Here is a 13,557-nt window from a genome sequence, read left to right as displayed (position 1 = left end):
AACACCAGTGGATGTTACCAGCAAACAATCTGAGAGTTCTGAATATGGGGAATATCCTATTATGCAGGAACAACCCCCTAACAGAAAAAAGTGAAGAAGAGACCATTGAAGAAGTTTGAGGGAGGCAAATTCCCAAAGAAAAGGATTAAAACTGATGTTGCACCGTCACCTGATCCGTCATCCAAAACCCCCCATTGTTGCTACAGAAGAACTGAAAGAATCAGAGGAGCAGACTAGCAAGGATATGAAGGAGGAATCTGAACAAAAAAAGGTGATAATCCACCCTAGTGTTATAGTGTTATCCCTTATACAAGGCCCCAATTATAAGAATAACCACAAGGAGACTGGCAATAGTTTCAAAACGGTAAGAGATTTATTGACAGAATTGAATCTCCCACAACGAAGTTTGAGAGATTTGTAGACAGAATTGTATCTTCCCACTTCAGGAAAAAATATATACATGCAGATGAGGTAACACAACTATAAATGCCATATATATAAGAGAATGAGAAAGAGCCATACCCAGTTCAAATATATAGATGGAAGAACTGAGCAAATTTCTAATAATCTAAACATTAAATTGACCCTGACATTATTGGAATTCTTTCGGTCGAGGAAGATTTTGGAATGAAATTTGACTGGCTATGTCTTGATCTTTAGGCCAACAATACTACTTTCAACTCAAGAACGTTGAAGTTGAATGACAACAGGATTTACCAGCCTTTACCAATTAGCCATAGCCAATCACCAGCAGCTCCTACAAATAGTCCTGATATCAAAAATATTACTAATAGATTTCCCAGTGCGTTCTGTTCAGGTCCCTGCAAAATGTCCATACTTTCATTAGTGGACAAGCTGAAGTAATATATTAATTTTATCATCCTATTATTTGCCTGAGCCTAAAGACAGTTAAACAGCAAAATTAAATGAAATTATAAAAATGTCCAGGAGCAACCAAAACAGGTCAAAATAATCAGACTTGGTAATCTCTGTATCTTTCACTATTTAATGGCACATACACACCGACACAACACATTCCACAGATGAGGGGCAGGCCAAGCAAGCACACATATTCATCCATGTAACCAATTAACTATTATGGTAGTAAAAGGGCTGCTATCTCTGTGGACACCACCATTGGCATACGACCACGGAATGTTGGGATTTATATGCTGCTGCAAACCAGATCTACCACCAATTTGAGACAGAACATAAGAGGAGAGGAGTTTTCAAAGCCATAGTAAGTGATTTCCAAGATACCAAACACACTGTATCCAACAGTTTATTAGCTTATTTTACCATTCAATGTTTGTTATATGCACCTGTGCAACGTGTCCCATAGAGGAGGAGAACCCAAGCAAGCACACATATTCATCCCACAACCAAGAACAACTTTTAACAACCATAATAAGGTTCTTTAGGATCTTAGATATAACACTAACGTTAATAATAAATTAAACTTTCCAGAAGATATCAGAGGGAAGAAGCAGCGAGAAACCAACCTTATATCCTTTCGGGGCAACAGTGAATATACAAACTGTAAGGTATCCATTGGACACACCGAGCACAATACACAGGAGCAACATCCAACCTTCGGTACCATATTTTGCAGTAAAATAGAAACAAGGAATCAATCCTAATCGAGAAAGAGTTGCAGCTGTTAACCAGGGTCTGCTTTCCAACTTTATAGTTTCCATTAAGGGAAGGTATCTCCCAATAAGATCTCCAACATTATACATTGCTATCAAAACAAGGGCATACCTGCGATAATACAGAGTCATTACAAAAATCTTAAAACCAGACACACAAACCTGCATTTCAAAATTCTTTCATCCATTACAATTTTTTGTATCTGACCCACATAGAATATTCAATATTGTCATTAACATGTGATTGTTCAGTTTATATGGGTAATGCAAAATCCAGGCACCAAATGATAGGCAGAACCTTCTGTTAGTTTTATTTGCCCTGTTAGCATACAATAGAAGGGAATGAAACCCAAATAGAGAAAGTGCTACTGTAGCATTTGAGAACCACTCTGAGGCCTAGAAGTAAGGCTAATGAACTATTATGCATAAATACATTTCAAAGAATTAAAATGAAAATTTTAAGGAAACGCTCGCTTATTAATAATTTAAAAGCAAAATAGTAATTACCTGGCATATGCCAAGTTCTTCGCTAGTGTTGGAATTTCTAAGTCTAACTGTTAGAAATCCTTCATGTACTTTCTGATTTATTTCTGCCTACTTGTTCCATTTAATTAACAAGTTATTTACCATGTAAATACTGAAAATAAATACAAGTACATGCTCAACACATTACAAATCATCAACTGAAAAAAAAAACACACACACAAGTGACACCGTTGTTTTTGGACTAATGTCTCCGAAAAAACCCAATGCGGGAAAACCGGTGCAACTATCTTAAGGTTTTATTATTAAGCAGTTTCAGAAGACAATCTGGGTGCCAAACTGGTTCACCCATTAGAGAATGATCTCGGCAGTAGTACCTCTCAGTGGAGACAGATATTCCGGCTAAAAACCCCAGATGAACTATCCCACAGTTCTCAGCTCCAATCTACCCCACAAAATCTCCGACGTCTGCTTCTAGGGACTACGTCACCCTCTCTGGCCCAGCGCCACCCCAACTCGCCCTGCGTCAACCTCTAGAGCCTCTGCGTCACCCACGCTAGCTCTTTCTGGCACTGCGCAGCTTCTAGCTGCTTCTGCGTGGACCCTGACTGGCTCTGCGTGGCCTCTAGCTGGCTCTGCGTCCCTCTCTCCTGGCTTTTGCGCTGATGCTCCTGGTACCCTCTCTGCTTCTGTATTCACTGCCCCTCAACTGTAACTCTGATCACTCCTTCGATTTCCTCAGCAAGCCCTGCCCCAGAAAATCGAATTTTTGATCAACTCGGTGTGTTCTCCAAGTGACCCTCAAGCCTTCTCTTATAATTTTCTCGTTGACAATTCAACGGCCGAGATTAAGTCCCTAATCAACGGCTAAGATTAACTCTAGCTTGATCCATGACCTTTGGACCCTTCTAACACAGTTTTATATTAATTCACATTAATATTTTATTTTCCTTAAGTTTAGATTTAGGGACTCCATTAAAAATATTAATTATTTTTATATCTCCCAAACTGTTTAGAATCTGCCCAGACCATTTCTGGGTATTGGAGATCTCATGTGCTTTAGCCTCTCCACCAATTTTCGTGGCTAAAGCACATCCGATGCTATCCCAAATCAACAGCTAGTAGATTTTTAAGGGGCTGAAAAAGAAACACAGAATTGCCAAGACTGGCCTATGAAACATCCAGTGTGAAACCAATGAGCAAATTAAGCATATTTTTTGTGTGGATTTTCCAGCACATTTGGAAACAGATTTGGTTAGATCTTCCATGCTTTTTCTTAGAAGCCCGTCCATTAGAAAGATTATATCTTTGGCAACCCAAGTTTCTGTAAGAAAAGGGCTTAGCGATTTTGGTTGGATTCGTCTTACCATTTTCTCCTTTGTTTGGTCTTTAAGATGTAAGATAACTTCCAAAGGCTTTAAAAATAATTCTATAAAATGGATTGGCATGATTTTGTAAATGATATATCAAGTTAAATCAATGCCAATTCCTTTCTTCTTGGAAAGTATATCATAGCAACACATATCAGAGCATAATCAAAAATGAATGGGAAAGTGAAGTCATGTAAAGCTCCTGTTATATTCTTTCCTTTGTCATATAAGACTGTTCTGTAAACCCCATAAAAAGGTACAGTAGTACATTTTTACAATATTGCCCCACATAAGAAAGGGGTTGACTTGTCACTTCATTAACGATAATTACTCTATCTATTCAAATTTCATAGTACAGCTTCATTCTTGTTTTTTTTTATTTTTTTTAATATGGACCTAAAAAGATTTCAGAAATTAAAAACAAAGACTAACTGTGCATACCTTTTCCCAAAGTACAAAACAATTCTTACTCTGATAGCACTCACCCGTAATTTCTTCGTTGATGAACAAATCTCCAAAATTAAACATTGCCTAACCGAGATCTGCTGTTTCCCAAAGAAAACACAGTTCTTGCTAATGACAGTTTCTCAAGATCTACCCTATCTATTGGACCAAGATCCTCTCAGTTTTTCAACAGAAGACATGGGAAATTTCTATGGATGCTTGGTGGGTTTATTGCTACTGCTAACATTCATTTGCCAATAATATTTCTGCTACAGCTCACAACATGCAGCGTACAGAGGAGAGCCAAAGAGATGTACGAAACTCCACTACAGGTTATAAATACTGAGCTTAATTCGATAAATGAAAAAGAAAACAAACAGAAGATCCAACAGAGGTATCCGCATCAAGCTACACAGTGATTTTAAACTGTATAAAACCATAAAACCCCTTCCAGCAAAAAGATAAAATCAATGGACAAAAAGTAAACTGTATAGAGTTACCCTTAGAGACAATCATCTTACTGAGTCTGGTCATTTCTGTCTTTCCAACTGTATGCTCATTGGTTTTGATTGCCAGCTTAACGCCCATGCTTCCTTCAAACTAAATATTTCCCTTCTCGAGTCTGCTGAATGTTGCAACACTGTTGCAAGGGTATGTATTTGGTGCCCTCTATAGGGGATAATGGGTGGCGTAGTCTAAACAGGCCACATTTTCGCTCGGAAAACAATAGAAATTGTGGTAAGATTTTGAGAAAATTTGGTGGAAATTTTTGAAAATCCGAGTTACAGCTGTCAAGATTCAGGATTTTAAGTGCCCCTTGGGTTTTTGATGGTTCTGAATCATTTCCACCCTAATAAAATGATTTAAGCACTCCCACAATCGGATCTCTTGAAGAATTTCTCAAAAAAATCCAGGAAATTGTGGCCTTAGACAACGCCAATAATGGGTAGGCTCTTTGGTGGGAGGCAGTCATTCTGGTCACTAAAAGTTCCTTCGGGGATGGGGTTAAGATGGTTGCTAGTAGTGTGAGAGGTAAGATGGGACCAACTTTCCAACAGGCTTCTGGATGCTTGACAAACGGTGGAGATCCTTTTAATAACCAAGTTGAATAGAATATCAGTGGATTGGAATCACAGCTCTATCTCTTTGAGGATTACAAGGCAAGAGAGGCTAAGATTAGAGGCCGTGTGCAAATGATGGGATTTAGGAATGCACCTTCTAAGTTTTTCTTTGGCACTTAAAGCACAAGCATAAATAAAATGGATTCTTGCCATCCAACATCGTAGTGTTTAGAGAAGATGAGTTAGTGTTTTCACATATATCCCATGAGTAATTTCACTGGGGAATTTGACCCTTTGCAGAATACTTCTATAAAGCTTGTTAAATAAGTGGTTCTCATTTTATGAAATGATTTAGCTTGTTAAAGAAGTGGTTCTCACTTGACCTTTTGCAGAATAAAGCTTGTTAAACAAGTGGTTCCACTTTTATGAAATGGTGTGTTTTCTATGGTGCTTGAGTTGGATGGCCATGTGGGTGCTCACTAATGACAAGTTTCTAGGTCTTAATGGTCTTTTGCTGGAATTCTACAAATAAATGTCTTAGATGGTAGCCTTGACATGTTTGAAAATTTTGTTAAAAAGCAATTCGAAATGGTGGTATGGGAGACGGTTAATGTTAATCTTGTCAAAACTTATCCCTAAAAGGATTAAAAGGGATTTGATAGGTAGGTGGCATTCAATTATTCTTCCTAAATTTCTTACAAAATTCAAGCCAAAACTTTGGTTGGGAGAATAAAGGTTTTTCGTCGCTTAGATCACATACAAGCAACAAATTAAATCTATTAAGGGAAAAATTGTTCTTGATAATCTCATTAACTTCTTGGGAGAGTCTAGAGTGGATGCAGATGTGGAAAAAAGTGGGCAAAAGTTTTTTTTTTAATTGATGTCAATAATGAATTGAATGGAACTTCAACCCTAACATGTTGGGCTAATTGAGTTTTCGCTCTTTTTATCAATGCTCAATGGCAACCCTCGGTTCCCAGGCATCTGCTACAGTTATTGTGAATGGCATGACATATGACTCTATTTAGTTGCAATGCTCTATAATTGATGGCTCTTTTTATCAATGCTCAATGGCAACCCTCGTTTCCCAGGCATCTGCTACAGTTAAAGTGAATGGCATGACATATGACTCTATTTAGTTGCGATGCTCTGTTCTACAAGGACGCCAAAGGAAAACACTTCAAAGCAACACAAAGCTATAACACCATAGGCCAACAACTAAAATTTTGATGTATATATATATATATATATATATATATATAATCATGATCAAAAAGCAGCTTAACTACTGAAGGAAGGAAATTCACATTTGGAGAGGAAAATCATAAATGCTTATACATTGTAGAAATCCACCCCAACTGGGAGGCAGTTATAGTACATACTAAATTCTAATACAATCCTTCAAATCCTCCTTGTTATAAGTTAGCTTGGTGGTGCAAATTTGGAGTTGTTACTTACTCAAATGTTGATTGGCCTGTCTCAAACTTCTAACCGCAAGTCAGCCCCTTTTAGCATTATCTATGCGAATGTGTCAATTTTCTGAAGGTTAGGCTGTCCTTTGTTACCTGGCAAAAACAAAATGCCATTTGATTGTTTAATTGGGGCTTTTCACTAGCACGGTAACAGAATGAGTAGTAGAATCAGAAGAGTGTTTTTTGGTTTTGTTTTTTCCAAAGAGTCGTGTCTTTTTGATATGTACAGATCTCCAAAAAGTTTAGAACCACTTGGGTAAAGTTTTGAATGTATGCCACTTCTAAATCAGGTTAAAGATTTCTTTACTTATGGATAATATTTCATGAGTATGCTCGGAGACAAATGTCCTCGGTTGTATTGAATATATCTTATTCAATTGGAAGGTTTTTCTATGAATCACTTGTAAAACCCAAATCTGTATAATCTTCGATGGGAAAGATGACTGCAATGTCGTATTTGCCAACTTTCATTTGAAATATATGGTTACCATCTACAAAATTCAAAAAAAAGAAAACCATTAATCTCATCCTATAAGAAGGCATCTCAAACAATCTAAAAACTAGAAAACCTTTAAACTCATCTTATAAGAGACTATCCCAAACAATCTAAAAGCTTTTATGGCCATTGGCAAACTTTTAGCATAGAAATAGAAAGATAGATAATTTTGCTGCCAAATCATAGTGTTTGGTTGTTACTAATATCCTCTAGTCATGATATGATGTTGCATACTTTTGTGGGACAGCCCAATCCTCTCTGTCAAGAAACCTTTTAGATAACAAAATTCTTCTAACTGAGTTTCCCATATCAGTGAAATGCCAACTTTCCTTTCAACATAATTAAAAATATAAACTATTGCATAGGAATGAGAGCATATGACAGATAAGTCTGGTCATGAACAAAAATTCACAGTGCATTCTAAAAACATTCATGTATTCAGCATTCAGCATACATGTAATGTAACAGATCAAACCAAGATAGGAAACCCACCATGAACCCAACTGATGTTTTCCTGTATCTTCTGATAGGAAACCTGGGAAGATAGATAATGTAAGCACATAAATAATGAACATATCGAACCCATAGTCCAAGTTCTGCCTCAGCAACTCCCTATTGTTTAGACGTTTTGGATCTCCTCTGTCATTCTCCTTCAAGACATAAAAAATCATGTTATTCTCCTTCAACACATAAAAATCCATGTTAGTAACTGCATTTGTTTTTGTTAGTTCACAGTCAACAAAGAAAGTGAATAAGCATGATGAAGTTATTTCTTTGTATTCTAACTCTAATGTCTATCTGTTATGAATTCAGTGTTATAATTTGGTGTTCATTAGAGATAATGTAAATTGCACTAAAAGAGAAAAATAGTCTTTACATTTAGTGATAGTGTGATGCCTCCTGCTGCCAAGTCTGCGGTAACAGTCTTTGATCCCTCAGCTGCTGCCTTAGAACGGTAAAATTTGACAATTTGTAGGCGTGGGAAGACAAGTGCGTAGAGAAGAACACATAGGAGCACATAGACGGTACATATTGCAAAGAATAACACTACGAAGCAGTGCAATGTGAGTCCAAGCTTTAACCATAAAACACGTGATAAATAACAAAAATATTTTTGGAAAAACAAAATATAATTTTGAACAGAGAAACACTCTATTTTTTTTAAGTAGAAGAAAGTGACTGAAAAAGTAATAAATCTTGTCTATGAACCAGCGTCTATCAAACTACTAAGAACAACACTTCAAGAATTCTCAGATAAATAAATAATAATAAAATTGCTCGTATGTTATTGAATAAATACTTATATTAATTTAACAAAAAACAAAATTCTTTATACACAACTTAGATTTCTTTCACTATTTGTTGATGATAACAGCAATATTATTTCTTTGAGGGGTTGTAGGTGCATAGGACTTGTTTACAACTGCGATGGACAAAATGACATGGAGTTTGCTGGGGTTTAGGAAATGCTACAAATAATGAAACTAAAATGCTTGTCAGAATAGATAACATCTGATAAAACTGACTAAAATTAAAGAAAATTGAAGGCTTTTTGCCAGATGAAAATACTAAGAGGAATCCTAAAATGATTTCATCCACCTGCTGATCATTTTGGTATCCTAAAAGATAACAAACCATGGAAACAACTTGTCTGGACATTTCTGGAAAGATAGCAGAAAAGTATGGTGGATTTGTTTGAGGTAATTCAGAATTTTCAGGAAGAAAGGACTTGAAAATATGGCTCATTGTTGAAAGGTAAGTTTTTGATAAATTTCCATCAAAGAGTCAACTGAAAAAGGATGAAGAGAACTCTGAGGGTTTATCTACAAAGCTTGACAAATTGACTTTGGGGTTACAGAAATAAAATTTCATTGTTTCGGGCAACTATGGCCCTTTGACTTGGTAAATATTGGCTTTCGCACCAGGTGATGAATTCAGGGAAGTGATGGGTTTGAGGGAAACAAAATTGGGGCAACATGGACTCCCAGAAGTAGAATTCATCATTGGCATCTTCAAATTTCTGAAATGCCCAATTATGGAGTTCATAAAGGTCAAATTCACATTGGGTTTTTGCAATCTTAAACTGGGTATCAACAAGGGGAAATTCATCTAAATTGGGTATAGGGGGTAAAGTTGGAATTTCGACAATTACTTTGGATTTGCCTTTCCGACCCACCATTTTAGAAAATGAAAGAATAGAGAATAAATAAAGAAAATACCCAGTGAATTTACCGTTGGTAGCATTTGTTAATTGCTGCAATTGTTCGATTTGGTGTCATAGAATGTTCTAGCTAAGAATGGCAGACCGAAGATCAATAGCTTGGTAGCAGCGATTTAAATTTATCATTGGGTTTTCAACAATGTTATTCCAATAACCATTATTGGCACGACTATAATTAATAGCTAGAATGTTGGCAAGAGATTTAATAATTCAACTGTCGGAATATTAAATTATCAGGGAAATGTAGCGATGGTTAGTTTGGCGAAATATTTGGCAGTGGGCTAAAGTAGCGGGAGCGTTGGCAGATGGAGGAGGCGGTTTGCAAGGGAGGGGTGGCAATAATGGTAAGTGGTAAATGCAAAGGCAAAGTCCCACAATCACTGGAAAGCAGACACGTAACCACGGGTGCTAAAGTGAATATCGTTTTAAGGACCCACCCCCAACCGTCGGGAGTGGGGGTGTCACGCCCCTACACCTGCAGTAGTCTTTCAACCGCTTATAGCAAGGTGCGGCACTACCAACCGTTTTCTTTTCACCAATACTTACGATTGTAGACTACGCCTAACATTCCATACTTAGTCTTATTTTCGTTACCAAGTATTATTAATGTGTTCCTTTATACAAGTGAAAGCCCATAACATTCACATAACAGCATTATACAAGCGAAATGCACAATAGTATAAAGGAAGGGGCAACTCCCTGCAATATGAGTCTGCCCGAATCAATATATTTAATCTTTTTTTACAAGTACAAGTTAAATCTTGGGAAACCCCAAATTTACACTTAGCCAATTTTCAAACTTCGGCAAACTCAGTTGCCCAGCTCGTCGGCACCTCCAGACGGTCGCCGCACGACTCACCAACCCTTCGTTCACCTCGTCGAACGATCGTGTTGTTTGCCCAACTCGGGTGCGCCTCCAAGTCACCACACACGGGAGCCTCTACCCGAGACACACCTCCGTTCACAATCTCAACACTTCAAAAGTTACACCGTGCACACTTGCACGACGGGCGGGCACTCACCTGAGCCACCCAAGAACCCACGCCAAGTCGTCGCACAAACCGAGCGCCCACCAACGTTTCACCGGCGGGCGCTCCTTCGCACAATCCGGGCGCCACACACTCGTGTACGCCCTTCTCCAACTGACAGGCGGCCCTGCCCGCGCCCTTCACCCAAGACCAAGACGTGCGTTCACTTCCGTGCGGCTTCGCCCAAGAACGAGCGCATCACCAAATCATGCGCCCTCCTATCTTGCTGCGCCACCTTCTAGTTTTGTGCATTTTTCTTTGTTGAGCGAAGTTCCAATGTGTTCAAATGAGCTCTCATGCGTGCTAACTTATATGAGTGGCAGGGCGAAGTCTTGGCTGCCCAGCCGACTTGCCCACGCCCTCAATTCCATCGCAACAACCTTTGAAAATGTGTCGGCCTTGCTACCATTGTAGGTCGGCCCCGCATGTCACGCCCCCAATTCTTTTTTCGTTAAATTGGCGGGGTGCGACACCGCTTAAGTAACCAACATCTTTCATTGTTAGCTTACTTTACGAACTACGCCTTAACATTCATCATAAAACATGAATAACATATTAATGTGCGGAAACCATTAATATAAAGACATCATGAATAGCAGCATAAACACAATCATATGCAAGAGAGAATTCTTTTATTATATATGAAGAGTTTTTTTACAATGACCGGGAGCTTGGCTTGACCGGAGTTTCAACCGAGTTGGGCGCCCACCCGTGCAAGAGCGCAAGGTGGTCTTGCCTCAACCCCAAACCAAAATACAACACAATATAACACAACCGAGTTCCTTTGTCGAATGGGCAGGCGCGCCCATGCACGACCCACACCCAACACAATCCAACCCCGTTTACACACTTTGGCAGGCGGGCGCCCTTGCACGCCCACCACCCGCACCTCCAACCGCCGTGCCAAGTCTAGAACCCGTGCCCGGCAACCGGGCGCATCTCTTGCGCCTTGTTGCGGCTATCTCCCACTCGCACTTTTCCTTGTTGAAGACCGAAGCGATGATCGATGGTCAAAATGACAAGTCCTTCGCTATGTTTATACACTTCTTTGCATGGAGTTCGCGCCCTTGGCCGACCCCTCCACATTTCTCCAACCAACGCGCCCTCAAACGATACGCTATGCTAACATATGGTCGACTACCCTTTGTTTGCCACGCTCCATGGTCGGCTTCATGACGAGCTCCCCTCGACTCGCCCATATAAACGTGAACGCCAACTCGCCTATACATCATGTATTTCGCCCTTAGTTGTTCACACGAAGTTTTCATGCCTTAGTCGCATTTGTGGAGCGGGTGGAGCGCACGCCCAGTTTGTTGGAAATAATACTGAGAGGGGGGGGTGAATCAGTATTATCAAATTCTTTTCAATATATCTTCCAGATTTATACTTTAATTTATTCTTCAGATATTGATCATTAATTTGTATGTCAGTACCATATAATAATGAGCAAGAACAAGAAAAACAAATAGTCACACCAAAGAACACCAGATATAAGGTGGAAACCCAATGTGGGTGAAAACCACCTGCTGCAATATGTCTCTATCTTCTTTCAATTAGAAACTTCTTTTACAATGATTTTGTATTGGTGCAGTCCTTTACCAGTACGCAGGCTACAACCTGCTAAGAGCTACAACCCTCTCTCATTTTCCAGTCTCTCCTGGAAGGGAGCTACAACCCCCTTAGCTCTTGTACTAGCTGAACTACTAGTACGTAGGTGCTGACCTACTTCTTTTCTTCCAAGGACCACTTTTCATAAATTTTCAAACTAGATCCATGAACATCAAATAATCATCAAGTACATGTGAATCAACCAATCTCCTTTTACAATCACCCAATGAATCAACCAATAACTTCTCAGAATGCAGTAACCAGAAAAGCAATACCAGTAATCTAAACCCAGAACTCTGCAGCAATAGATAAAAGGCAGCCAACAAATATTTTAAGAAAAGTCTGCAACTTCACCAATAGAAACCTGCGAATATCCGCAGTTCTTCTGTGTCTGGACTGCATAGCTCCGCACCTGCACTGTCTACCCGACAGCGTACCTCCGCACCTGCACCTTCTGCTACTCTGCGTACCTCCGCACCTGCGCCTTCTGCTGCGCTGCGGACCCCCGCACCTGCGCCTTCTGCTGCGCTGCGGACCCCCGCACCTGCGCCTTCTGCTGCGCTGCGGACCCCCGCACCTGCGCCTTCTGCTGCTCTGCGGACCCCCGCACCTGCGCTGTGGACCCCCGCACCTGCGCCTTCTGCTGCTCTGCGGACCCCCGCACCTGCGCTGTGGATCGCCTGCGGACCTCCGAATAGAGCCAAATTAACAGTCCTCCAATGTGCCACAGACAGTCAGATCCACAGATCTGATCATGCACCAAAGAGATCACGACCTATCAATAGATTCGCCTTACAATTTATAGATTTCACCTTGATTTAGATCTAGCTTTTCAAACCGATCACCCAAAATTTCAGATCTTAAGATATTCAAATTTCACAAGTGACTAGCCAAGTGATCTCCTTTCCTTTTTATAGACAAGTCCTTACTCAAACCATGGAACAAAACCATTGAAAACCAATACAAGAGATCCAAAACCGGGGTTCAATAATTTAGATGCTATACCACAGACCAAAACCATAGGATCATGAACGTCGGACTAAATACCATGGGCCACCAGAGGATTTCCCACGTGCGTGCGCTTTTCTCTGCATGAAAGTGTGTACTGGGGTCCGCACCTTCTGTTCGGATAACCTGCGGACATGACCGCACTTTGTGAATGGCGTGCCTATGGGTCCGCACCTTTTGAACAGAGTACCTGCGAACCCCTTATTTTCTATCATTTTGTATCATTTTGAGAGCCTGAACAGAGATTTGCCACTTGAGTGAGTTGCCATCAAGTACAACACCTGTGCCATAGCACCAAACATGAATCATAATGCCAACAATCTCTCCCTTTGGACTTGATGGCAACCCCAAGATCCTCAAATTCATTCTCCCCCTTTGTCATCAAGGGCAAAGGGTGATGCTCCCCCTGAGAACATGTTGAAAACTCTACTCTGCTGTGCTGATCATGCTCCCCCTGACTGTAGGCCAGATCTGTAAAAGAAAATTTCTTCAAGAAGAACCATAATCCACCATACACCATAAATAACCTTGACAAAAGAGATATAAGACATAGAGATAAAACATTAGCAGCAATATTCAAATCAGCATCTTCTGAACTTTCTCCTCCAAGATCTTCTATAATAATGCCAACAATGTATTATTAGAAGAATAAATGCTCCCCGTGAACTTGTGCCAGATGGTCTTTGACCAATCCATAAACCAGCGAATGTACGCGTA

General features: G+C 39.8%; 1 protein-coding gene across 3 annotated transcripts in view; it reads right to left on the bottom strand.

Moving 5' to 3' along the window:
- Positions 1–467: 467 nt before the first annotated feature.
- Positions 468–13,557, bottom strand: part of LOC149232777 (equilibrative nucleotide transporter 3-like) — a 75,709-nt gene continuing 62,619 nt past the window's right edge. For all 3 annotated transcript variants that reach the window (XM_089379513.1, XM_089379514.1, XM_089379515.1), the window contains exons 7-10: positions 7,853–8,022; positions 7,468–7,625; positions 1,503–1,761; positions 468–821 (exon numbers count right to left, since the gene is read on the bottom strand). In XM_089379513.1, the coding sequence (XP_089235639.1) occupies positions 714–821; positions 1,503–1,761; positions 7,468–7,625; positions 7,853–8,022 (695 nt within the window). In that variant the 3' untranslated portion in view covers positions 468–713. The remainder of the gene's footprint in view (positions 822–1,502; positions 1,762–7,467; positions 7,626–7,852; positions 8,023–13,557) is intronic.

Source organism: Pinus tabuliformis, chromosome J, assembly GCF_031772625.1.
Source record: "Pinus tabuliformis cultivar Carrire ecotype Pingquan chromosome J, CPIR1, whole genome shotgun sequence".
NCBI classification, from domain to species: domain Eukaryota; kingdom Viridiplantae; phylum Streptophyta; class Pinopsida; order Pinales; family Pinaceae; genus Pinus; species Pinus tabuliformis.
This window is presented reverse-complemented; position numbering and strand designations above follow the sequence as displayed.